Source organism: Suricata suricatta, chromosome 8, assembly GCF_006229205.1.
Source record: "Suricata suricatta isolate VVHF042 chromosome 8, meerkat_22Aug2017_6uvM2_HiC, whole genome shotgun sequence".
Lineage (NCBI taxonomy): Eukaryota > Metazoa > Chordata > Mammalia > Carnivora > Herpestidae > Suricata > Suricata suricatta.
In genome coordinates, this window is record NC_043707.1 from 32,031,005 (window position 1) to 32,058,033 (window position 27,029).

A 27,029-nucleotide genomic window follows, 5' to 3' on the forward strand; every position below is an offset into this window, starting at 1 on the left:
TTCCAGGGTGGCTCAGTCACTTGAGCTGCCAACTTCAGCTCAGGTCATGATCTCACAGTTCGTGGGTTCAAACCCTGCGTCGGGCTCTGTGTTGACAGCTCAGAGCCTGAAGCCTGCTTCTGATTCTGTCTCTCTCTCTCTGCTTCTCCCCCACTCCTGCTCTGTCACTCTCTCTCAAAATTAAATAATAAAACATTTTAAAAAAATAATTCTTTTTCTCCACATCTTCATCAACACTTGTTACTTCTCATCTTTTAAATGATAGCCATTAGTTCTATAGATATAGATCTATATAGTTATATATAGATATATATATAGTTATATAGATATATAGATAGATATTTGTTATATAGATATCATTAGTTCATGGTAGGTGTGAGTGGACTATTGGGTTAATGTTTTTATATCCATTTGCACATGTGTTTAACTATTTACCTTATAAGACACAAATTGCAAATATGAGACTAAGTCTAAAAAGTTAGGTACTTTTAAAAAAAAGTGATAAAGGCATCAATCAAGCCTAAATACTACGTAGTCAGGTCAGTTATTTTTAGCAAGTACCAAAGTGACCTGGTACTATAAATTCAAGTCACTCACTGTGCACAATCCAACAGAACTTTCTGTGGTTATGCAACTGTTCCACATCTGCACTGTCCAATACAGTAGCCAGTAGCCAGCCACACGTGGCTGCTGAGCACTTGAAATGTTGCTGAGGAGCTGGACTTTTCATTGTATTTAATTGAATTAATTAATTTCAGTTTAGTTAGCCCATTGCAGCTGCTGCTGCTCTCTTGGATAGCTTAACTCTACAGCCTTCTAAATCTTCTAAATTTCTACCACAGGCCTAGAGGCATCTAAACCCAGAAGTCCTTCAAAAGTGGGATCATTAATAAGGATGTAAGAATGTAAACCCTAATAAGGTGAAACACCAGACAGAAGCTACCAAAGTCTTCATCAGCTCATCAAAAGTCAAAGAACAATAGCCTGGGCATGCTTCCATTTGGCCTTGGATTTGGAATGCTTCATGAACCAGGAGATGCTTCTGTACTTACTTGGGCAGATATGAAAATGAGGGTTTCTTCTGTATCTTCCTGACCCGGCCTCTGTCTTTCCAGCCTCGTTCTGTTCCTTTTCACTACACCAAACCTCTTCTTTTTGTTGAGCCACTCTCTCTGTTCTCTCCCCAACAGGTGAAGCCTTAGGTATCCTAGAGGATAAGTCTTTTTTTTATTTGGCCCACTGCCAGAGGATCTTACAGCCTGCCCGACATATTCAAGAACGTAAATCCTACCACTCTCAGGCTCTGTTCAATAGCACCTTCTTCATTAGGCTGAAAGTGATCCTTCTTCTAGAATTCTTCAATACTTCTCTTTATGAGTCCTGTGACACTTTAGTCATTCACATCCATCTTACTGAGCACCAACAACATGCCAGGTACAGTTCCACCAGTGGGCAAACAGCCAAAGACTCTGCCTTCTAAGATATTTCATTTTAGTAAGGGAGCTGGACAAGAAACCTTGTAAATTACATATTTTTAGAGGAAGATACACATATCATAGAGAAAAAGCAAAGAAGAGGAGTAAGTGTCAGGGGAAGAGAATGGGCAGAAGGTTCCAATTTTACATACTGTGGTCGAAGGACTAAGAAATTGACACTGAAACACAGACTTGAAGGAGATAAGGGTATCTGAGAAAGAGCATTACACGTAGAAGAAATAGCAAGTGCAAAGGCCCTGGGTGCTCAAGGAGGCAATGTGATAGGAATGCAATCAGCAAGGGGATTGGCAGTAAGAAATGAAGTCACAGACATTAAAAGGGAATCCGAGAACATAGGACCCTACAGGCTACTAGAAGAGGTGTGCTTTCACTGATATGGGAAGCCACAGAAGGCCTTTGACCAGAGGAAGACAAGGCCTGGCATTTTAACAGGATCACACTGGCTGCTATTTTGGGCAGACGTAGGAAGGCAATGGTAGAGGCAGGACAACCAGCCAGGAGGCTGCTGCAATAGTCCAGGGAAGAGATGACGGTGCCCTGGACTAAGATGGTGACAGAAAAGGTAGTAAGAAGTACTTGGATTCTGGAAAACAATGTTGATGGTCGTGTGGACAGGAGTACTAACTGCTGGATATGAATATGAAAGAAACGGTTTCTCTCTGGGTTGATTAGCTGGAGGGATTGCGTTCCCATCTCTTGAAATGGGGAATATTTATAACAGACTACAGCATTGCCAATAATCTAAAAGCACATTCCCATGTGGCTCTCATACCAGTCTCTTGAGACTAATAGGTCTCAAACCTGCTCCTCCTTCTGGAGTTTGAGTATTTCCAAAATAAAAAGGGAAGGGGTGACAATGATTAGTGACTCCTTTCTTTGCTCCCCCTTCCACTCAGTAAACAAGTACTGTTGCTTCTACCTACAGCACACTTCTTGGTTTTTGTCCCTACCTTCCTGTTAGCACTATTAAGGTCCTAAAGTCAGATCCTAATCATCTGTCACCTCCCATACCACACTCAACAAGTCAGATTCTCTTCCTTCATATACAATGCTCACCAGCTAGCCTCCTGTTTAAAAAGCTAACATAACATACCTCAACATCTGCCAAACAAAAGCTAAGCTCTTGGGCCTGGCATTATGTTCCCATAATCTTACATCACTCCGCCTTACACATCTTCTCCATACCACAGTTAACATAAACCGGTTCCTGAACATGTATATCCCCACACACATCTTTCTTCTCCACCTGGAACAGCCTCCTAATGTCACCTATAAAAACCCTAGGCTTTCAATGACCCAGCTCAAAGGCAGCCTCCTTCCTGAAACCTAACCCTGCTCTAACCCCAACTGGAAGTCATCTCCCCTTTGAATCTCTAAAGCATTCAGTTCCTACCTTTGTTTATGTAGAATTTAACCACATAGTCTTTGGGCCTCTCCTCGGAAGTATTTTTCATTTTGTGCGTGTGTGTGTGTGTGTGTGTTCCCTTCGATTTATATTCACTGTCTCAGAATAAAAGTTGTCCTCCATTTCTTTTTCTCTAAGCCCAGTACTAAGTAAACAGCCCTGCGCACATTAGGTGCTTCAAAATGCTCCTGATAATTTCACAGCAATTCATTAAAAGGAAGTTCCCTTCCATCAGGAAATCATTGATGGTCCCAAATAGACCATTTATAAAAAGTCTCCATGACTGAGGCTCAAATAGAATTCAGAAAGGTAGGTCTCTTTATAGGTCAGAGCCACTTATAGAGAAAATATCAGGGACACCTGGCTGGCTCAGTCGGTTTAATATCTGACTCTTGATTTTGGCTCAAGTCATGATCTCAGCGCCATGGGATCAAGCCCTGCATCGAGTTCTGCATTGAACATAGAGCCTGCTTAAGATTCTCCCTTTCTGCCCCTCTCCCCTGCCTGTGCTCTCTAAAATAAAATCTAAAAAAAAAAAATTGTTTTAAAAGAAGGGGGTGCCTATGTGGCTTAGTCAGTTGAGCATCTGAATTAGGCTCAGGTCATGATCTCACAGCTTGTGGGTTTGAGCCCTGCACTGGGCTCTGTGCTGACAGCTGACAGCCTGGAGTCTGCTTCAGATTCTGTGTCTCCCTTTCTCTCTGCTCCTCTCCCACTCATTCTATTTCTCTCTCAAAAATAAACAAATATTTAACAAAAATTAAAAAGATGGGGCGCCTGGGTGGCTCACTCAGTTAAGTGTCTGGCTTCCGCTCAGGTCATGATCTCACGGTCCGTGGGTTCGAGCCCTGCATCGGGCTCTGTGCTGACAGCTAGCTCAGAGCCTGGAGCCTGTTTCAAATTCTGTCTCCCTCTCTCTCTGATCCTCCCCTACTCACACTGTCTCTGTCTCTCAAAAATAAATAAAAAACAGAAAAAAAAGTTTTTTAATTAAAAAATTTAAAAAATTAAAAAGATATATCAAAAACTTGGGTCCAAACTCTGGTAGATAGCAGGATCCCCCAGAATGCCTCAGCGGACAGTGGCCAGTCTGAGACAGAGCTAGAAAAACCCAAGAAGAGAGCAGTTGCCCTCTTATATAGCAAATCAAATGTGTCCCTGTGGACAAAGGTTTAAAAGAAAGTTTCTTGGCTGATCTGCTTTTAATTTAAAGGAAAGGGGGATATCTATGCAGTTCTTCAAGTAGTTTAACTATAAAGCTGTGTGATCCCAGGTATATTCACTTCTAACAGCATTAAAAATGAGCAATACTTACTGTACTGTGTCAAATAGTGCCCTGACCCCATTCACACCCACTGGTATCTCCGAATGTGACTTTATTTGGAAGGAGTCTTTTCAGAGTTCAGATGAGGTCATAATGGATTGGGGCGGGGGTGGGGTGGGGAAGCCTAAATCCAATGACTGGTATCTTTATAAGAGAAAGAGAAAAAGGTTCAGACAATGGAAACATACAGGAAAGAAGGCTATGTGATGACAGAGATAGAGATTGAGTGATGTAGCCATAAGCCAAGGAGCACCAACAATTGCCGGGGACCACCAGAAGCTAGGACCAGTCAAGGAGAAATTCTTCCCTAGAACCTTCAAAGGTAGATCAGCCCTCTTGTACTTGTAGCTTACAAAACAGTGAAAATACAGTTCTGCTGTATTAAGCCACGCAGTTTTGGTAATTTGTTACGGCAACCCTAGGAAATGAATACACTTCCTGTATGATTTACCCAAACAAGAAACATACAGACCACCTACTGGTAGAGGGATTATAATGGTGCCTCAAAGCAAAATTAGGAAGGACAACCCCTACCCAGGTGAATTGAAGATGGCATCCTCAAAGAATGACTTGAAGTTGGATCTTGATTCTGATCAGGATCTACAAGGTAAAGACTATTCCAGGCAACAGTAATAGCATATGCTAAGGTTCAGAAACATCAAAGGGAACACTAAGTTTAAGGAATATTAAGAAAAGATTCAGTGTGACTGAAATGTATGCTCCACGTAAGCAGGAAGCAGGAGATACAGCGGAAAAATAGAGAAGAGCCACAAAGGAAGAGGCATATAAGCCATACCCAGGGCTTTGGACTTTATTTTATAGGCAGAGACTAACATGATCAAATTTGTTCCCAGGGAAGTTCATTCTGGCAGCAGTATGGAGGAGAGCCTAGAGGCGGGCAGGTAGGGGGCATGACCAATAGTATAGCGATGTGTTAACAATCCAAGAAAAACAGGATGGGCCTAAAATGAGGAAATGGCAGTGATAGGCAACAGAATCAGGCACTTTCTGAAGAAAAACTGACAGGATTTGGTGGCTGACTGAATATGGAGGGAAGAATAGTAGAGTATGACCCCCAAGTTTTCTGGCTTGGGAAAATCAGTTACTAAAATTAACCAAGGTTGTCACTGGCAGGGGAGGGAAGTGGGGACGGGCAGTAAACAGTGAGCTCCGAGATACACCCATGAACATCTAGTATTCAGGAGCCAGCTGGCAGCAAGGGCACCAAACAGTGGTTAAGTAAAGTCCTGCAAGGGGATAGGATCATCCACAGCAGTGAAACAGTCTTGGGGAAAACCAATGTTTAAAAACAGGTGGAGAAACAGGAGTGAGAAAGGCTCGGAGAAAGCGAGAGGAAAACCAGAAGAAAATGACGGTTCTAAAACCAAAAAACAAGAGGTGTGAGGAAGACTGATCACATCAACAGAAAATACTAAGGGGTCAAAAACTTAAAGCTGAAAAAATGCGTCCAATGGATTCATTATAGGTTAAGCCACTGGCAACTTTGATATAATCAGTTCTGATAGAGCAGAAGCAGTGCGCCGCATTCCAAATAGTAACTTGTGATTTTTTAAAGAGACAGTGAAGGGAACAAAGGTGATTGTACCTAGTTTCCCCCTAACGCTCAATCAGCCACCAAATCCTGCAGGTTTTCATGTAAATGTCTTTTATATCTGTTTGTTTCCTTCCTCACAGCCTGTTTCAGAAACTTCATGGAGGAAGCTGTCTTGCACAGGACACTGGGATGAGTGGCATACAGATAGGCAGAGAATGTAGGGGACAGCAATGCATTTGGAAAAAGACACAAAGGCACAACAGTGGATAGTGCAAAGTGTCTTCAGCATTACCTTGTGCAGACACACCCGTCTTGCTTGGTTTATTTTGGGGAACACTAGAGAAAGACTCCCAAGATGGGTTGAGGGCACACTGCAGAGGGCCCTGAATGCCAGGTTATGGAGTATGGACTGGATGCAGTGGGCACTGCAAACTAACAGGAGTAAATGAGTATTTTAGGAAGTGAATACAGGCTTTTTAGAAAGGCTGACAACAGGGAGCCTGTAGTAAGCACCTGCCCCCTCTCACTTGAAACGTAATCCCTTGAACTTTAAATTCTTTCAAAGCCAAACCTGTGACTTCCTAAGACTTCCTGGGCCAATACCCAGTTCCTAGGGGTCTCCTCCTGTGAACTTCCACATTGTTTATTAACCCAAAGCCTCTCGGTGAACTCTTCTAACTCAAGTTTGTGGGTGAGTAGGGGTTGGGTTTTCTTTCAACTTAGTTCCAACACCTCATAATAACAGTTCAATAAATATTTGCCAAGTTAAAAATTAGACTGAAACATAGTTTTTACACACAAATGCGTAAAAGAAAATCTCCCCAAACATAAGCCATCTCAGAGTCCATGATGAGGATTATCTAAGCCTGTGTCTCCCAATTAAATAATTCATATCCATTTTTTTTCTTATGGCCAGATATACACCAGATAATGGTGGGATGGCAGATTGAAATAAAAGTGTTGATTCCTATAGTTTAACCTAATTTTCCATCAGCAGGTGGCTGGCTTATCTACTGTACTCCACAGGCAAGGCACCCTCTTGGAGCTTATACGATGGGTGGTAAATGTATCTTCCCTAACGAGGAAGGTGAGCTTGGGTGAAATGAGTGGAGGAGCCCACTCTTTAACTGGTACTTGCAGGATGGGACTTACTTGGCTGGGTTCATTCATTTCTTTATTCACAGAACATTTACTGAGCTTCTCCAAAGGCCAAGCAAGTTGGCAGGTACTGGAATGACTGATCCTCCAAGACTTAGTGCGAGGAGAGTGCTGCTGCGGCAAATCTGCTCCACACAGAGAGGAGACGTTGGTTACAGGCTTTATTTACACGTAATTTAGCCTTAGGGTTAAATAATAATAATGATAAAAGCAGTAGCTTTTCACAGGACAATTCTATTTGTAAGGTTAATCGTGTCCATCTGATCTGAGGAGGCGGTGGGAAGAACTAAGTTTAAACAAAGAAAGCCAGCTAGGTCAGCTCCTCACCCTTGCTCTTTCAAGGCTCCTGCTCGGCGGATGGGCACTGGACTCCGGGGACATCTGCTCAGGCAGCTTCTCCATGGGCTGGGTCCAATCTCTGGTACTGCTCCAAGGCCAACACTTGATCTAAAATTTCTTCAGAGCAGGACACAACGGACCGGCAGTCACTTCAGGAAAGGGACAAGAGGGCAGATGCAGGGAAAACAGGCAGGTAAAGCTCTCCCAGAAGAGACTCCCAATTCACCCTCCCAAGGCCAGCCAGGCCCTGGCACGGGGGTGCGGCCAGGCCTGCGACCCCAACCCGGCACCGCGGCCATCCCTTCAGCCCGAGCCCCCCTCCGCAGTCCGAGCTTCCCTCAGCCACGGGGCGGACCCGAAGCCCTAGTCCGGAGCCCCGACACTCACTCGTGCAGCCGCTCCGTAGCGGCGGCCACCTCGGGCCCCCCCGGGCAGGTCTGGAAACGGGCTCCGCCGCGCGCACTTCCGGGTCCGTCTAGGCAACTCGGAGGTCTCCTCTCGATCGTGGGTTCTCCTGGGCCTCCGGGGAGCTGGGCTCAAAGCGGTTTAAGGATGGGGCCTCCTTTGGCATTCGCCTTTCTCCAAGGAAGGATTGAGGGAGGATGGGACAGACCTCTATTTGCATTTCATCGCCCAAGTGGACCTAGGGTCTAAATTGGTTTCCTTCTTTTCCATTGCCAATGTCCCATGTGCACCCCATTTGCCTCCTCCCTTGACTCCTGTCGTTTTACCACCCACGTTCACGTCCCTTCTTCCGAATCACAACAAGTCGGGGACTCTGCTGGGCCCGAATTTCATATCTATGCCCGCAGTCAAGCCCGTCCTTTCCTACTGTGACTTCAACTTGGCCAGTGTACCCCCTTCACTACTCCAGCGACTCCCAGTTGCACCTCGAGTGTATAAGTAAGGAGGACGAACATATCGGTACCAATGGGCTAAAAGAGGAAGAAAAGCCTTAGAAATAGGGTCAACGTTCGAAGAGCCCAGCATATTTGATATGTTGAAGCAGTAAAAATGTTAGAGAAATTTGTTCATGATAAGGGAAGTTTCCAGCTAAACTCTGAAAAAGTATGGAGTACTTAAACTGACCTTATCTCTAACCTTCACAACAATCCCATGAAGTTCCTACTTTTTACAATCTTAGTGCCAGAAACTGCAGACTCACATCTTTCTGCAAGTAAAGGCAGCATTTAGAACCCTGGCCCCTTCAAACCAAAGCCTGGGGTCAAACTGTGCAACGGACAGTGATTAGAGAGTGGAGATTTGTAATATGAGCAAGTACAGTAAAGAAAAAGACAGACACACTGTCATTATGCCCAAGTTGTAAATTTATAAACATGAATGGAATACAAATATAAGAGGTTAACCATTTTCTAAAAGTGAAGAGTGAATGAGACTCATCAGCAAAATGAAAAACTCCAGCATTTCTTTGACTTGTCCAGGGCACCATCTGCTTGAAATCATCCTTCTGGTCTGGGAGTGTAAGATGCGACACCATTAGGATACAAATGTTAGCAAGAGACAGATGTCACAGTTTGATGACTCCAGCAAGGAGTGCCTAAGGGGAGCCAGTTCCTACAAGTTTAGGATTCTTGATAATCTCTCAAATTCATATTTTAAGTTCTCCAAACCCAGGGTACTCCCCTAGACAATGGTAGTCCTGCACTACTAAATGCTTGCTCCTTAGTTCCTTCTTTTTTTATTTTATGCTAAACATTTATATTTTCACTGGTGTTTACATTAATTTTTTGGCACTTAATATACGACCAATACCTCTTACATTATCTTAATTTCCATGCTATTACTAACCATTGTATAGACAAACTAGAGAGGCTAAGTATAATTTCCAAAGTCACACAGCTAGTAAACAGCAAAGTTCATAGTTATGTCTAATTCCAAAGCCATTGCTTTGGTAACTAATGTTTTAGTCTTAATGGTTTAATTCATGTATGTTAACTATATGCACAGGCTACTGAATATCCTAGCACTGGGCAACAGTATTACTGAATGAATGAAAAGAATGGTTGAGGTTACATTTTCAGATGTGGGAATCCCTCTGCGCTTTGCTGTTTTGACACCTCAGGGACCTCTTTGGAACTTCCTTCTTAAATTTCCTGTTGCCTACATCCCACTTCCTAGGGTGAGCCATTCCTCCAGAGAGCTTAATTATCTCAAAGATGCCATACTCCTTCATCTGAAATAAGGCCTTCTGATATGCTTTTGCCTGAAATCCTCTCCTCGCTCCTCTTCCAGTGGTCTCCATCTGCCCAGTTTACCTCTATCCACTGTGCTCAAGCCAAAAACCTCAAACTCAATTTTCCCCTTACTCACTTTGCTCCACAGCTATAATTTAACCAGAAGTGATAATAAATATTAGAATACATGTCCAACAATCTACAAGTTCCAGTGAGCAGAAAAAAAGCATATTCTGGGCACTGAGAAATGGAAATGTAAATCTAGTACTAAACATGGGAGTAGCTTGACAGGAAGAATTTGGGAGCTCTGACCTGTGGCCTGTTGTTGTCAAAATTACCTAAGACTGTTTCCGGGAATAGGGTCTCTAACTAGCTCCCCAAAAGTACTGGCTCCTAGTATCCCAGACAGCTCTGGGTGCATTCAGGATCAACTGCAACTGATAATAGTCAATCACTGAGGATGAAACAGGGAATGAAGAGCTACAGAAAACTTCTCCAGGTTCTGGGATGTGTCTAAAACCAACATGATGATGATGATGGAAAGTTTGGGAGTTAGTCCTGACTCTGAGCCACGAACTTGCTGACTGACCCTACCAGGGTCTTCAATCTCTCTACATCTCAGTTCCTCTGTAATACAGATCTAGTTCCCTTGCAGAGCTGTTGTGAGGGTTAAGTTGGAATATGAATGTACATACACTTGCATGTAGGTAGGTGGATAGAAGACAGATAAAATTAGTTGTACCTTAACTATTAGATTTCCTCTCTTCGCTCCCCAATCTTCAAAATTAAAAGACTAAGAACACAAACTCATACTGGACTGATTAAACATTGCAAGTTTAAAAAGACAAGATCATTTTCCTTGAGGATTATTTTGGTTTCTCACTTTTTAAATGTTTTATTTTTAAAAAACACATTCTGCCTCTCTGAAACTTCAATCTATTTATGTGCCAATAACATCCAAATCAAAAAACCCTTAAGACCCTAAATATTTAGACTTTGTTCCAGAAGTCTGTGGAAGGGCAAGTTTGTATCAGTATGAAGGAGAGTGATCCACTCTTGTTGTGAAGCAGGTTTCTGGAAGGAAGTGAGTCGCAGCCAGGAAGATGACTCCAAGATTTTCGAATGCTTCTGGCTGAGGCCTTTAGATATTTTTTTAAAACAGATTCTGAGTATCAAACACACCTTTATTCAAGTGGAAGTACAAAAGCACATTCCTAAATCAAATGAATACATGTGATTTTTTATATATTCTGCTGTTTAGGGATTAATCTGTTTCATAATCACCAGAAGTGACCACTGGTCTCTGTACATAAGGGTATACATATTCACAGACAAGGAAAAATAACATGCATTTTTCATTTGCTTTTACATTTAAATCAATTCATTTTAGTTCTCTACTTTGCCCTGATAAGATCCTATGCTTGCTGATGGCTAAGCAGCAAAATATAGTGGTAGAACTATCCTAGAGGTTAGCCATATGAGGCTTATAGAATAAGCAATAAATTTTTATATATTTGTTAAGGATCCCTAGTGGATATTAGAACATCTGAACTATGAAGGCCTCACTTGCTGGAATGACAAAAAGAATGTTAAATAACACTTGTCTTATTCACAAAATGTTATGAAGCTTACAATGGAAAAATACAATTCTTTGACATCACCTACAGAATCATGAATTCTTGGCGAGGTGTGGACAGTGACCTTGAACTCTGGACATCCCAACATCTGTGATCACTTTTATTGATCAAAAAACCCAAGTTCTTGTATATGGTCTGTGGACTATGGTATAATACAGAAAATGTGATAATGAATAAACAATTATACACAAAGCCACCACACTTCAAATACTGTCTTGCATTGATGGGGGCGGAGGAGAATCCAAACATATAAAGAAGCAAGCGTAGTAGTTAAAATTTTACCAGGAACAGACCTGCCACTCTCTTGAAATACTCTCTCTAGAGATATTACCTAAGAACAACAATATCTTTTTTGAAAAGTTGCATTCTCTTATGAAGTTCTCAGACTTCTTTGTATATGTCCTTTATATTTTGCTCTATCAAAAGCAGACCTGAGCATTTTGCTGGCCTTCAATAGAAGTATATAAGAGAATTCTAAACTTCGACATGCAGATTAGGCGCTGAATGAAAGCAGCTAGACCACCAGGCATGTTGTTGGCTCCCTGATGCTCTTATCATCTCTTTTATTAGAGGGCCGTGGATGCAGACAAGGCAGCTAAGAACGTGGGTGTCATTTGAAAGTGTTTATTAGCTGCCTGTCCCAAATACAGGGAAGATAAAATCCTTCAAACTCGTGGATGGACAGGATGTGCAAATCCAATTCTTTTTAAAGGAAGATGCTTCAACTTTAGGAAAGAAGACACCAGAACAGCAACATCAAGTAGGGATGGCATACCTGGTAAAAAGCTTAACACTAGAAAACCATCATTTGAAGGTGCTAAGAGATGGAGAAATCAACAGGAATCCAAGTGCTGTAGCAGGAAAGGAGTAGGAAGTAGGATGCTCAGGAAACAGCAGACCTGAGTCTGTTTTGGAAAAAAACTTGGGCTGAGTACAGCAGAAAAAGCTAAACGAGCTACTTTCCAGAAGTTAGTATGTTTTTACGTTGGTGTATTAACAATATCTTAAAGAAGCTGTAACAGGAACCAATTTCAGGAAAAATAAAATTGTTTATAGGCCATATTTTAAAAAATAGTTTAAATGAGTTCCATAAATAAAGTTTATATACCTACTTACAACACCTAATAAAAGAATGCCATAAGGAAACAGCACTGCATTCATCAAGTCACTCCTCAGTCTATATTCTGCAATGAAAAAGATCAGAGCTATAAACAATTTTATATGAAATATTCTCTCCAATATTTTGATGTGGAGTAAAGTCTGAAATATGGTGGTAAATTTTTCCATTTGCATTAGATCAGATTCTAGTCTGGACATTCTAAGGATAAAGAAAGACTTGAACTCTCACTGAAAGATTTGTCATATTTACTACACTCAAATGGCTTCTCCTGGGTGTGGATTCTTTGATGTTGAATGAGGGGTGGAATATGACTGAAATCTTCCCACACGCATACCAGTTTTTCACATTCATAGACTTTCTGCATGGAATGTATTTGATGCTAACAAGGTAGTTTCTCTGAAGGCTTTTTCATTCATTACAGTGATGGAATTTTATTCCAGTATGAATTCCCCAGTGCTGACTAAGGTATGAAAACAGCATGAAGTATTTACCACATTCAATGTATTGGTAGGTTTTCTCATTGGTATGGATTTGCAGATGCTGATGATGTATTCATATATTCATCACATTCAGAGGGTTTCTCTCTGGTGTGGATTCTCTGATGCTGAATAAAGGTTGAGCTATGACTGAAGGCTTCACCACGTCCATGGTTTCTCCCTGGTGTGAACTCTCAGATGTTGAAGGAGGCCTGAATTTGACTGAATGTCTTCCCATGTTCATCACATTCATAAGGTTTCTCTTTGGTATGAATTCTTGGATGTTGAACAAAGTGTGCTCTCTGACTGAGGTTCTCTTCCCATGCATCACAATCAAAGGCCTTTTCTCTAGAGAGGACTTCTTGTTGCAGAACAAGATCTGAGCTATGATTGAAACTTTGCTCATAATCATTACACTCATAGGATTTCTCTTTCCCATGAATTTTGTGATGCTGAATAAGGCATGAAGTTTGACTGAAAGCTTTTCCACATTCATTACATTTGTGTGGTTTCTCTCCCGTGTGAATTCTTTGATGCTGAATAAGATGGGAACTCAATCTGAAGTCTTTTCCACATTCATTACACGTATGGGGCTTTTCTCTGAGATGACTTCCTTGATGTTTACCAAAGGTCAAGCCACAGTCATTGTATTCATAGGCTTTCTCTTCACAGTGGACTTTCTGATGTTCAATGAGGTATGAGGTATTATAGAAGTCACTGCCACATACAGTACACTTACAGGGCATCTCTCTGTGAATTTTCTGATGTTGAGTAAGATGTATACTACGACTGAAGACTCTTTCACAACTACTACATTTATAAGATTTTGCTCTAGTGTGAATCCTCTTATGTGGAATTATGTCTGAGCTCTGACTACAGGATTTATCAGATACTTCACAGGATTTATCAGATGGTTCACATTTATAGGGTTTTTCTCTAGTGTGTATTCTTTTATGTCGACTAAGGCTTGAACTCTGACTGAAAGATTTTTCACATTCTTTACATTTGTAGGGTTTCTCTCTAGTATGAATTCTCTGATGTCTAGAAAGGGCAGAGCTCTGATGGAAGACTTTCTCACATGTATCACATTTATAGGATTTCTCAGTGGCAGGAATGCTCTCACATTTACTAAGGTGGGAGAGATCCATTAAGCTTTCCTTATATTCACTACTCTGAACATCCTGTATTAGATTTATTTGTTCATGTTTACCAGCAGCTGAATTCTGGTTTACACCCATATCATACTTATCAATGTCATCAATATTCTGTATTCTTAGAACTCTCTGATCTGTATCAAGGGTAGAGTCCAGACTGAAGCTTTTTTCAGGTTCATTACATTCATTGTTCTCACTGGTTAAGGTTTTCTTGCTGATTGTTATTTGCCTAAACTCTCTCTCCAGGAAGAGAAATTTCCTTAGGATTTCCTGAAGCCTTTCTAATCTGTCCTCGGGTTTAGATATTTCTCTAGTCCCAGGAACTTGGGCAATATCCTTTTTGAGTCTTCCTACTCTCATTTTGTACGAATGTACTTCTTCCAAAATTTCCTGCTTAGGAATCAACAGCTTGTTCTCTTCTCTGGTCTCTCCATCTGATTCAATATATAAATAGAAAATGCAAATGTAATCTGTACCTTGTGCTTAGGAGGAAAAAAAAAAACACACACCTCAGAGATGAGAAAACTGATCTAGAATCTACTAAAATGAGAGAAGTTTATTTACTTGGAAGCACTGATACAAAATCTCAACAGCAGATGTAAGGGCATGACTAAGAGCAGTGAGGTAGTATCCAAATGGTTCAGGGTATGGTATAAACAGAGGAGTTTTCAGTAGGATAAGATAACCAATTAAGGTGTTTCAAAGGAGATGGTAGGGAAATAGTTCAAAAAGAATTATAGATAAGCATCATGCGTAGGGGCCCAGTACAACTTGTGGATGACAAGGGATAAAATGAATGCAAAGAAATCATCAAAACTAAGGGGGAAAGGAAGGAGCTCTCTCCATATGGTATACAGGCTGAGCTCTTCATTCTGATTGTGAAAGCAGCTACAACTTGGCTCCACAACTGGGCTCTTACTTCCCTACTAATTCCATCTCATTGATTCTACCTTACTCACCTGAGCAGTCATCTCTTAAGCCTTCTCTATTCTTAGTTTCCAGATCAAAGACCTGTAGATCTTGTTCCAGCTGGGAGATCCCATCAGGCATGGAAATTGAAAATCCTGCTCATAGAGAAGGAAATGGGATGTGGCAATTTATCCCCAGATACTACACCAGCCACTTTTTCCCTTAACTAATGGTTAATGGAGAGAGAAAGTAAATTCTAAGAAGGCATTAGGGAAAGCCTGGAGAGTGAGAAGGGTAAAGATCCTCTACAAGGCTCTTCTATTAATGCTAGAGAAAAAGGTGTGTTACAGGGCAAGTTGATGACTTTGGGAGAGGTAGTCATTTAAATAATATTCAGACAAGGGAATTTGTGCAAGGGTGTGTATCTGTTTTCACAGAAGTGATCATTTTCACTTAAAAATTTTTTTTTTACATTTATTTATTATTGAGAGAGAGAGAGAGAGCACAAATGGGGTAGGGGCAGAGGGAGAAGGAGACAAAGATTCTGAAGCAGGCTCCAGGATCTGAGCAAGCTGTCAGCACAGAGTCCGATGTGGGGCCCGGACCCACGAACTGCGAGATCATGCCCTGAGCCAAAGTTGGTCGCTCAACCGACTGAGCCACGTAGGTGCCCCTCATTTTCACTCTTTAGCTGTTGCCTATAGAGCAACCTTTGTATTAGACCTGGTCTATAAATATTAGACCTGGTCAAAAAGGAAGTCATCAAAATATAACTCTGCTTGCATGGAGGAAGGTGAATAATCAAGCACCTGTCATGTGGTGTGCTAAACTGCAGCAGTTATTCAGTGAAGACTGAATAAATATTCCAAGAACCAATCTTAAGAAACTTCACCAATCTCAATTCGCTTCAGTGCACATGAGGAAACAAAAAAAAATAACATAACACATTCTTATCCATTAGGAGCTTACACTCTTGTTTATTCAACAAATATCTATGGGGTGCCTCCTATAAGCAAAGTACCTAGAGACAGATATAAACTAACTTCCAATGTGATATAGAGAAGAAAGTGCAATAAAAGTATACCTTCACATAAAAATGTTCTTCTCTGGCTTATATAATGAATTGATAAGATCTAATTTCTTTCAAAGCAAAAGCAAGAAGCAGTCTGATCCTGAGGGGGCAGAACTATTCTAGTGCTAAGGGGGCGGTTTTTACACGTGTTCGGCCCAGAAAGCTTCTAGTGGCACACATATGAGGTCCAGCTCAAGCCCCTCAACTCCAAAAGCCTTCCTCTCCACTTACTGAATATCTACACAATTTATTATTGTTCCTCTTACCCTGAGATGTCACTATATAATGTAGTTTTATTGACTTATTTCATTGGTTTCAGGAATTATCATCCCTACTTCATTTATAAGTTCTAACTAGCAGGGACAATATATCTTATGTCTTGCACTTCATTTGATTCATTTACTTAAGAGCTACTTATTGAATGCCAATTTTGTGTCCTAGTGTTAATATGTAACAGATAACTAGTGTTTCAAAAAGGGCACTGAGCCTGGAAAATACTACAAACCAACAGCTGTCCTCTTGGGATTCCATTTGAAAGTCTATGAGCAGGCAGATCAGAACAGGTACAAGAAAGTCATTTACTGTGTTTCTGAATACCTACTCACTTTTTAGATGCTTATTTAGTTAAGATCTTCCAAATAAAATGAAATATTTTTTCAAATTAAAAAAAAAGGTTAGTGTGGCATGAAGGAGCAACTATTCTTCTCAGAATTCTGACAACATAATTTGCAACTTTTAACTCAGATATTAATTAAGGTGTTTCTAAGTATTTGATAACTGAAGCAAATTTTGGCTATTTACTCTACATCTACATCTATGTCACCTACGCACAACAAAAAACTATCTCCATGTAGAAAAAAGGGTCTGATTTTTTTTAATGTTTATTTTTGAGAGAGAGAGAGAGCGCAAACATGAGTGGGGGAGGAGCAGAAAGAGAGGCGTACAGAGGATCTGAAGAGGGTTCTGTGCTGACAGCAGACAGCCCAAGGCAGGGCTTGAACTCACAAATCATGCCAAAGTCAGACACTTAACCACCTGAGCCACCCAGGCACCCCAGAAGGATTTAATTTTAGACTATGTCCAAGGTAATGTAGTCAGGTATAAAAGAAAATGCCTAGTAGGCAGTTAGAAATACAAGACCACATTTTAGATAAAAGGACAGGGTTTGAAATAGACCTAAAGTCACCTGTATCATCAGTATCATTAAAATATTCAGCTAAGTAGCAAGGGTATGGAGAGACAGGCACCCTCCTACACTTTTGGTGGGAATGTAAACTGGTGCAGCCGCTCTGGAAAACAGTGTGGAGGTTCCTCAAAAAACTATCCATAGAACTCCCCTATGACCCAGCAATAGCACTGCTAGGGATTTACCGAAAGACACAGAAATGCTGAGGCATAGGAGCACATGCACCCCAATATTCATAGCGGCACTTTCTACAATAGCCAAAACATGGAAAGAGCCTAAATGTCCAAACACCTGATGAATGGATAAAGAAGATGTGGTATATATACACACAGTGGAGTACTATATGGCAATGAGAAAGAACGAAATCTGGCCATTTGTAGCAAAGTGGATGGACCTTGAGGGTGTCATGCTAAGTGAAATAAGTCAGGCAGAGAAGGACAAATACCATATGTTTTTACTCATAGGTCTAACAGGAGAAACCTAACAGAGGGCCATAGGGAGGGGAAGGGGGAAAGAGAGTTGGGGAGAGAGAGGGACACAAACCATGAGACACTACTGAATACTGAAAATGAACTGAAGGCTGAAGGGGGAGGGAGAGGGGGAAGAGGGTGATGGTCATGGGGGGGGGCACTTGTGGGGAGAAGCACTGGGTGTTATGGAAACCAATTTGACAATAAACTATTATAAAAAAATAAAATAAAATATTCAGCTAAGGTTTATTGTGCATTTTGTAGGGGCAAAGTACCACAACAAGAACTTTACAAGTTTTCACTAACTTAATACTCATCATAACTTCACAAAGTAGAAACTACTGTCATACCCATTTTCCAAATAAGAAAATGAAGACTGAGAGGTTAAGTACCTTGCCCAAGGTCACAATGACAGATGAAGCTAGGGCTCAAAGCCAGTCTCATTTCAGACGCTGGCTTTTACATCATCTACTAGTAAAATAATGACTGTAAGGATGATGAATCCATCCTCCAAAATATGAATAGAAAGAGAACAGAAGACCAACATGTTGACGATGGGATAAAAGGCAAAAATAATAAAAAGAAGAGAGAAACAGTGATTAGAATAATACATGGAGAGCCAAGATTCAACAGATTTGGAGTCATGGATGTTCTAATTAAAAGGAAACCAAAAGATCACTTAATTTAAAGAAATGAAAGTCTCCTTATAATAAAAATCCTAATTCCTTGGCAATAGTAAGAGCAATATTCAATATGAGGAAATTTTGCTATCAAGAAAGAATTCAAACACGCTCCTGACATTGCTCTGTATTTAAAAATCTGGTCTATATCTCATATCATTTGCAGTTCTTTCCAAAAAACCATTTAAATAACTACCATAAATTAATCTGATTTAATACTTGGCACAAACCCAGAAATGCATAGGTTATTTTTCATATTTTATAGATGAAAATAATGATTAACAGTTTAGATAATTTGTTCAATGTATCACAGTTGGGAAGATGAGCCCAAGTCTGATTCCACAATTTATATTCTTTCCAAATCTATCATTTTAAGGGTCACTAGAACATTAAGGCAGGTTTTCTTTTTAACAATTTTTTTTTAAGTCTTTATTTTTTATTTTGAGAGACAGAGACAGAGAGTGAGCAGTGGAGGGGCAGAGAGAGAGGGAGACACAGAATGTGAAGCAGTCTCCAGGCTCTGAGATGTCAACTCAGAGCCCGATGCGGGGCTCAAACCCAAGACTGTGAGGTCATGACCTGAGCCTAAATCGGATGCCCAACTGACTGAGGCCCCCAGGTACCCCAAAGTAGGTTTTCTTACCATTGATCTGAATGCCTTTTTCCTAAATTTTAAAGTCAAAACTCTATGCTTTCAAAATATGCATTTGTTTTAAATTTTTCCTACCTAAACTTATTTTATTAAAACCTTTTGATTAATTTTATTTAAACCTTGACAGTTCTCCAGTAGATTTATTTTTAATTTAATCTGGTCTTTAAAAATAACATTTAACTGAATATTATACTACATATTAACTTGAATTTAAATAAAATCTTGGAAAAATAAATAAATAACATTTACAATTTACCTCATTATTTGGTTTGTTGCCTGAACCAGTTATGCTAAGATTTTTGCCACATGGAAGCTTTATGTCTTTCTTCTTGGTCCTTAATAAATACACAAATAAAATTTCTCCTTAGCAATATTGTTCTTGTGTAGATACCTATTTTAATGGAATGTACCACTACACAATTTTACTTCTTTTGAATGCATCTTCTTTCTGCTCCCAAACTGTACAACCTTATGCACTTCTGTCCAATCCTTCGTGGCTACTTCCAATTGTCATCAGAGTACAGAACCCTAAAAATATAAAAAGCACTATAGGGACACCTGGGTGGCTCAGGTGGTTAAGTGTCCAACTCTTGATTACGGCTCAGGTCATAATCTCACTGTTTGTGACTTCAAGCTCTGCATCAGGCTCTGCACTTTCAGTGCACAACTTGGATGGGATTCTCTAACTCTCTCTCTCTGCCCCTCCCAACTTGGGCCTTCTCTCTCAATATAAATATGCAAATACACACACAAAACCACACTACATGTGGTTGGACTAATTGTCCTCAGGGGTAAAACAGTGAAAAAGAGCATAAGCATCAGAGTCAGATCTGAGTCCTAAGCCTAGTTCTGACCTTGAGCAAATCACTTAACTTTTCTGAGCCTTAGTTTCCTCAGGTATAAAACAGAATAACTACTCACAGGGTTATGGCAAGGATTAAATAAGATATGTAGGGTACCTCATAACACATTGCCTTCTCAATAAATAGTAAATAGCCTGGCAGTAAAAGACACTGTACACAAAATCATTTTTGTCCTCATGACATCAACTTCAAAAAGCAAAGGATAGGTGTCAAACACTTCCTGATCTATCATCAACAGCTAGAATTTTGATAAGGATGTTTCTAATGATGTAATCTAAAAAGGCACCTCCCCACACTGCCCCTGTGTGAAATGCAATCCAGGCCACTTTCCTGGTCTGACTCTCTTGTACTAAGTCACAGATAACTCCCCTTTGATGACCCTCAAGCCAGTAATTCACTTGTTGTCAATAGAATATGCTTCTTTTTAGATTTGGTAATAAAAAGTCTGACTTTTTACTTGCTGTTTTTTATAGCTCAGCTGTTCATACTCTGTATATTTACTACTTTATACTAGAAGCACTTACCCGAAAGGAACAAAGTTTTGATGTCTGTTACAAATACAACCCTGAGCTACTGCCATGGGAAAAAGAACTTGAAAGCGGAATTGCTAAGTCAGGGACTGAATTATAATATCCTTATTCTATAACACCAAACATTAAGCTAAGTAAGCATTAAATCTTAAACTTCAGGTAGAATTTACCGAGCCCATAAATATGAAAAGGATCTCCCAAGGATTGTAAAAAATAATTACTAAAAAGATGCTCCTGACTTGGTCACAAAAACAAGTTGAATGGGAGGGTTTCTTGTACGCATCTGTACCCATTATGTGTGAGTGTGCATGCATGTCCTGTGTATGTGCAGAGATGACAGAGGAAATGGGATAAAATTCAGTGGAACAGCATGCTGTGCCTTTAGGCTGATTATAGTGCTAAGAGTTTGTTTTTGTTTTTTTTTTTACTCCAAAAAGTAGACAGGTTAACTGTTGGAAATTATGTAATTATTAGATAAAATTAACAGTAGTTTACAATTACATATCACTTTACAGTTTACAAAGTTGTTAAATATACATTCAGTTAGATACCCTGAAATAAGGAAATTAAATTCTTTTGCCCTCCCATCTCCTATCCATGAAGGACAGAGCTAAGGAACACTTGATCAGGAAAGGTCATATAATTGCATCAATCTGTATAGCACCACAAATAGTAAAGGGGACAAAGGCAGCATCTTGAAAGGGCCCACAGGGACTTAAAAGAGAAGACCAGAGTGTTAAATATGAGGAAAGGCCAAGGGTCGCAGGATAATTAGGCAACAGAAATGGCGGTGTCATGCTCATTCAGAAAAGAGTGGTGCATAGCATATGTCCCACATTCTAAAATAACATGAAAAGACCATAACTGGAGAGCTGGAGTTTAACTTTGTGGTTTCTCAGAACACAAGTAAATGACCACCAACCGTGGCTTATGAATGAACTCAGAATTCAGGTTCAAAATGCATCTGGCTGCAACAGAGGGCCTCCTTGGCCCTTCAGAAATTTAACAAAGGTGATCTGAGGAGCTGCAATTTTACACAGTGATGGCATCCTGAGAGCATCAATCAAGTGTTAATATCTTACAATCGTGGAAAAGGAGTTTCCGAGCGGGGCCGAGCAATATCGATGGGAAGCCGATACCTGGGCCATCTCTTGGAGATTCCTGCTGAAAGAACTGCAAGTGTTTCTCCAGAGAAAGCACTTGCCTGGGTATGACTCAGGGCCGGGCAGGAATTCACACTATGAATCCGGGTGGTAGGAAGGCGGAGAAGTATGCCTACAAAGATCAAAGAGCCAGGAATGGGAAACACACTAAAAACCTTCCCAGTGGGCAGGCTGCCTCCCCACAGGTAACAAGACTTCTTCAATCCTGAGTGTAATCAAGGAGACAAAGGAACACCCTGGATGGCACCAGCATAGGCAAAGCCAAAAAAAAAAAAAAGAAAAAAAGAAAAAGAGAAAGAAAAAGCGTGATTAAATATATACATACGTTAAAAACAACAACAACAAAAAACAGCAGAGACAGGCAAAAAAAAAAAGGAGGAAAGGGGGGATGCTCACATCAAGGGGGCTGCCAAGAGCCTACAGGTTGCCTAAGCCCAGCAGCCTACTGTACCATCTATACGACCCAGGAGAGACTCGCTTTTTTTTTTCTTTTTAACATTTATTAATTTTTGAGAGACAGAGCCTCATGAGCAGAGGAGGGCAGAGAAAGAGGGAGACACAGAATCTGAAGCAGGCTCCAAGCTGTCACAACCAAGAGCCTGACACAGGGCTCACACTCATGAACCGCAAGATCATGACCTGAGCCGAAGTCGGTCGTTTAACCAACTGAGCCACCCAGGCGCCCTGAGGGGAGACTCACTTTAAAGCCGATACTTCTCCTGCTTGGGGTGAGGTTACTTAGAACTACCATCTGGATGACTCACTGAAATAGACTCACAGTGAGTCAGGTCTTTAAATGAAATTTCTTCAACTCTGCCTGCTTGGAGGCAAATTTAGGGATGTTAAGAGGTGAAGGATTATTCAACAAGGATTTTAGACTATCTTAAAAAAAAAAAAAGGATTTCTTCTTCCAAAAAAAATGGAAAGCTTTCAGATACAGGAACAATGAATCACAAGGAAGGAAAGTGGTTGTGGGTTGGGAAGCTTCAGGGTCTCTCTCATAAAAAAAAAAAAAGATAGGGAAGGTGAGAACTTAAGCAAAGCACAAGCAAGTTTCCCTTTTCGAATGGAACAGATGCCCCACAAAAGCAGGAATCGTTAACTAAAATCTCATGTTTAATTAATTAAACATCTCATGTTGAAACCCCCAAAGAAAACCCACTCCCAGAGGAGATGACCTTGAAGATGGAGGATTCAGAGGCTCTAAGACCTGGAATCTGAGCCACACTCTACTTTCTCAGAAACCTCACACCTCCTCAGAAACCAAGGAAGTTAAGAAATCCTAAAAGGTAAACTGAATAATAAGAAAGTCCTTACCCACTGAGACCACGTTCCCATAATTCTCTAACATCACTTCTCTGTAGAGATTCCTCTGAACAGGGTCCAGGCATCCCCATTCCTCTCGAGTAAGGTGCACAGCCACATCCTCGAATGTCACAAACTCCTGAAATAATACAGCCTGGCTGCTCTGGGGAATGAGGCCACGAGAGCATCATGGCCAGAAAGTGAAGGAGATGACATAGAGAGGGTGTCCACTGTGTAGCAAAGCTGGGGAGGAGGGAGAAGAGACTAGAATCTAGGGAATAAGTTCCATAACCTTTAATATCTAATAAACACCATCACAGCACCAGGGATAGAGAAGGAACAGTGTTTACTGGTGCTGGTGGGGAGATGGGAAGGTGGTTTGTGTGAAGTCCAGGTCTCTGAAGAGGATCAATTCCCAAATTGGGGTCTGCTATTGAAAAAAACTCCAGGCAGGGTTTACGGATGGGATGAGGGAAGGGCCACACTCGATCAGTAGCAACAGTCCCTGAGGAAAAGCAGAGGGTTCCTCAGCTCACCTGATACCTGGCTGTCAGGAGCGTGGCTGCCTGGTCTCCTGGGCTTCCCTCATGGGGAAGAGCAGGCACCTGGGGAACAGGTGGAGCTGAGGGAGGAGAAAGGAGCCAAGAGTGAGAGCAGACCTTCCCCAGGGCTCCCTGACAGAAGAGGGAGTCAGTGGGACCTTTCTGCACATCAACATTCTAGTAAAAGCAATGAACATTTTTCAGGTACTGAGTGCGTCTACTCTGCTCCTTCTCAACACCGGCATGCCCTCCTTATCCACGTTTAGACCTATGATACAGGATATTCTTACGAAATCTCCTATTTCACTTCATTCTCATGACAGGACATTCCTCTAACAAGAAGGGTAAGCGCTATACCTGTTTGGCAGATGGGCAAAGCAAAGCACAAAGACTTGCAGTGACTTGTCCAGGTCAATGATTATTTAGTCGGCTTCTGACGCTTTCCCAGACCCTGTTCTGTAAATTTCATGAAGCCTTTATGTGAACCGGCACTGTCTCTACAACCAGCGTGTAAGGCTCCCAAGAATTAGGAATGGTCACCTGTTCCCTCACAATCCTTTCCACACTCCCACAGCACTCTACACACCGTGGCACTCACAGTGTGAGCTGCTGACACAAGGTATTTCAGGCACTGCAGTTGGCCACAAGTAATCTAAGACAAGGTTCTTACAAAACAAAAAAAAAGTACCAGACATATCAACCTATCTATACGATTTTACATAAAGATGTTATTGTAGAGTCAATATGTGATATGTGTACACTCATACAGGCATTGTGCTCAACCCAGGAATTAACTGGTTGGGTTTTTTTGGCCAAAATCAGATTAGTCACAAACACTGCAGCTGCAAAAGAATGGCAGGTGGCAAAGCTCGCAAAGTCATCAAGGAAGGAAGAAACTAAGTGAACAGGAACAAGGGGATAGATGGGCCCTAAACCTAAGAGGAAGTAAAAGCAAGGCGAGGATTGTGAGATGCAGCAAAAGCAGCATTATCTTAGAAATGATTCTGGGATAAAGTGAAGGTTGTACAAATGAAAACAAAAAAAAAAAAGGTCAAAGCAGAGTGAATGCCACCACTCTGCCTATTAAAGAAAGAAAGGCTGTCTTTAATACAAGAGCCCAAGACCAGGACTGAACTGAGTCACATTTGTCCCTCCCTTCCAGACCTCCCCTGGGGGCCATCTTCTTATCAAAGTTCCTGGCCTCCCAAGTATCAGGCTCCAGGGACTCCACTGCAACTCCCATTCAACTGGACTGAAGTGCTCCCTCCGCCTTACCCCCGTTGAGTTCCTGTTCCATGTCAGCGTCCTGCTCGAACTGGGGCTCCGGGGACAGACCCTCAGCGTGGCTCTCCAAAGACTGAAACTGGACAACTGGTGATCCTGCTGCTTCCTGGGCTGGTACTTCCTCCATCCCTGCTCTGGAGAACAACGATCATCACTGCTGGGTGAGATTGGGAGAAATTATTGTAACAAGTTAAAACGACCCATTATTTTATATCCTCCTGACTGAGCAAAGTATCTGACACACTGTAGATACTCAAGAAAAATGGTTACAAATGATTTACCCATCTAAACAAAACAGAAAGGAAAAAAATGAAAAAATTTCCATTTCAAATAGCTAAGAACCAAACCATATGGTCCAAGCATGGTTTATTTTAAACTCCACTAATTCAGAATTTGTGGTATTTCAAGAAAAAAAAAAGAACCCAAGAAAATACAACTCAATAAAGAGTTCTTTGGAAACTTTAAAATTAGGCTAGTTATGATTACTTACCCGGCCAGCGCACTTTGAATTACTAAATAGGCTTGACTAATAACAAAATCCACGAAGGGGGTCAGACCCTTCGCCAACGCGGACTAGGTAGGCAGGCCGCTTCCCACACACCTGACAGTACCCCAGGAGAGAGCTGCGGTTTTCAAACAGGTTTGGCTCGTGTCCTTGAAAGCCAAGGACAGGCTTCCGTCCCGCTTCCACAACCCTCAGAAACGGCCCTCGCGCCCAGTCCTCGGAAGGCCTCTCCGGGCGCTGCCTTCCTTTCGCTTCCCTGTCAGGTGAAGACACAGTCCCCAAAGGGCGAGGCGGGCCCTAGAAACCCAGCTCACACGACGGTAGGGTCCCCGGGTCCTGCCGGCGGGGCCCTCGGTCCGCTGGGCGTCAGTCACGACGAAGCCTGACTGAAGGGAAACAGGCCCTCGCAGGCCCGCCCTGGAGCGCTCCTGCGGACGGGAACCGCTGTTGACTGAGCCCGGGCGCTTCCTCCTCCTTCCCGGGAGCCTAACCTAGCCGCGACCCCACCGTGACCTCAGGAAGGCTACCGGGAACTCACCCGAAAGGAGGGGCAGGCCAAGCGGCCGTCCCGTCGCGGACACCCTCTCTCTAGGGGAAGCTCCGGGCTTTCCGGGGTCGCTCTAGACCGCTTGGAGGCCGGCGCGTCTCAGTGGCACTTCCGGAGGCGGAGTCCCACGGCCGTGGGCGGAAGCTGGGCTCCGGATGTGGGCCCCGGATGTGGGCCCCGGATGTGGAGTAAGTACCGGGGATGTTCGTGTGCGGGCTTAGCCTTTGACTTCTCCAGGTTTGACCTCCGTGCGTACTGACCCCGCCGACAGCCTCTGTAGCCATCGTACCAGTAATGACGGAGACAGCCCCGGGTTTGAGAAAGCGTCCCCGCGGGGTGGTGGCCAGCCCACGTCGTGCGTGTTCCGGGATCGGGGTGGGGAGTGGCAGATCTACTGGTCCCAATTCTATAAATCACCAGGAGGGGAACTAGCACAGGGTACGATATACACTGATTAAAGAGAGAGTGAAAGGCGCTTGGGTGGTATGAGGACCACAGAGAATCGTGGGATCTGAATCTATTAATGTTTTGGGTAGAGGGACAAGGCAAAATGAGCAAGTTGAAGTTTGTTAGAGAAATTGAGACAGGAAGGGAGCTGCGTTCCTGGGGGAAAGACTGAACTATACAGAACGTGGGATTAAGTAAAGCACGGAGCACATGGACAGGCAGGCAAGGATCTAGAACAGAATTCCCGTTGGCATTGTGACCTTCTGGATCCGAAGAGAATGTGATGGCTTATGGTAGACCTGGATCTGCTAGAGACTGGCAAGGCTCTTAATTTTCTTCTTCTTCTTCTTCTTTGTTTAATGTTTATTTAGAGAGAGAGAGAGAGGGAGGGAGAGAGAATTGCAATCAGGCTCCACGGGGTCAGCGCAGAGCTCATTATCTCAGGGCTCCATCTCATAAATCATGAGATCATGACCTGACCTGAAAGCAAGAGTCTCATGCTTAACCGATTGAGCTACCCAGGTGCCCCTGGCAAGGCTCTTAAAGAACAAAAAAGGCGATTTGCAAGGGTCTTTATATATCACTCCTTTGTTTAAGATTACAAATCAAGTACTATCCTTTAGTGATATTTGACATTTCAAATTAAATATAAGAAAAGCCCCCCCAAAAAACACTGTGCCATTCTGTATGCTTTTTCAAATTACATCAATCTCTCAGAGATTCTGATCTGCCTACCCATTCTTTCCTTCTTGAATGTCATTAATCTAATGCAACTTCCTATTGTGACACACTCTCTGATCTATGGTAACTTGGTGCAAGGGAGTCGGCATCACAGAAGATGCACTGCTTAGTCAATTGCTTGCTGTACAGCTCCAGCTAGAAACTTCTTCGTGTGTTGAACAGAAATATACTCCCTAGTGATATCTGTTGTTCCTGCTGAGGTCCCTGGGAAAATATATGACACATTATTTCTCCTTTTCATTAACAGATCTTCTAGGATAGCTGTATGTTTGGA

General features: G+C 41.9%; 2 protein-coding genes across 11 annotated transcripts in view; both read right to left on the bottom strand.

The window, feature by feature from the left end:
- TMEM225B (transmembrane protein 225B) overlaps nucleotides 1-24,525 on the bottom strand; it is a 47,975-nt gene extending 23,450 nt beyond the window's left edge. The window contains exons 1-3 of one of the 6 annotated variants that reach the window (XM_029946888.1): nucleotides 7,665-7,801; nucleotides 7,266-7,426; nucleotides 1,053-1,207 (exon numbers count right to left, since the gene is read on the bottom strand). The gene's annotated coding sequence lies outside the window, so the exon portion shown is untranslated. Of the gene's footprint in view, nucleotides 1-1,052; nucleotides 1,208-4,216; nucleotides 4,273-6,932; nucleotides 7,064-7,265; nucleotides 7,427-7,664; nucleotides 7,802-24,506 lie in introns of those variants that run through there. The other 5 variants (XM_029946887.1, XM_029946885.1, XM_029946893.1 and 2 more) reach the window with 5 other exon arrangements.
- On the bottom strand, nucleotides 8,588-25,660 carry ZNF655 (zinc finger protein 655). 5 transcript variants are annotated; one of them, XM_029946865.1, is made up of 5 exons: nucleotides 25,559-25,660; nucleotides 24,507-24,669; nucleotides 23,226-23,311; nucleotides 22,702-22,828; nucleotides 20,667-21,496 (listed from the first exon to the last, which is right to left on the bottom strand). In XM_029946865.1, the coding sequence occupies exons 2-5, from the start codon at nucleotides 24,640-24,642 to the stop codon at nucleotides 21,300-21,302; spliced, it is 546 nt and encodes a 181-aa protein (XP_029802725.1). In that variant the 5' UTR covers nucleotides 24,643-24,669; nucleotides 25,559-25,660; the 3' UTR covers nucleotides 20,667-21,299. The 5 variants fall into 5 exon arrangements, with proteins under 5 accessions (XP_029802722.1, XP_029802723.1, XP_029802724.1 ...); XM_029946862.1 differs by lacking the exons at nucleotides 20,667-21,496; nucleotides 22,702-22,828; nucleotides 23,226-23,311 and adding exons at nucleotides 8,588-14,293; nucleotides 14,819-14,923; XM_029946863.1 differs by lacking the exons at nucleotides 20,667-21,496; nucleotides 22,702-22,828; nucleotides 24,507-24,669; nucleotides 25,559-25,660 and adding exons at nucleotides 8,588-14,293; nucleotides 14,819-14,923 and having other exon boundaries at nucleotides 23,226-23,306.
- Between the last annotated feature and the right edge of the window lie 1,369 nt (nucleotides 25,661-27,029).

Bases quoted from the DNA above. Each gene is read 5' to 3' on its own strand.
- ZNF655 (XM_029946862.1), bottom strand. From the start codon at position 24,642: ATGGAGGAAGTACCAGCCCAGGAAGCAGCAGGATCACCAGTTGTCCAG. The intron at 14,924-24,506 runs GTAAGGCGGAGG...CTCTATGAGCAG, and splicing joins GGAACAGGAACTCAACGGGG to GATTTTCAATTTCCATGCCT. The intron at 14,294-14,818 runs GTGAGTAAGGTA...ATATTGAATCAG, and splicing joins CTTAAGAGATGACTGCTCAG to ATGGAGAGACCAGAGAAGAG.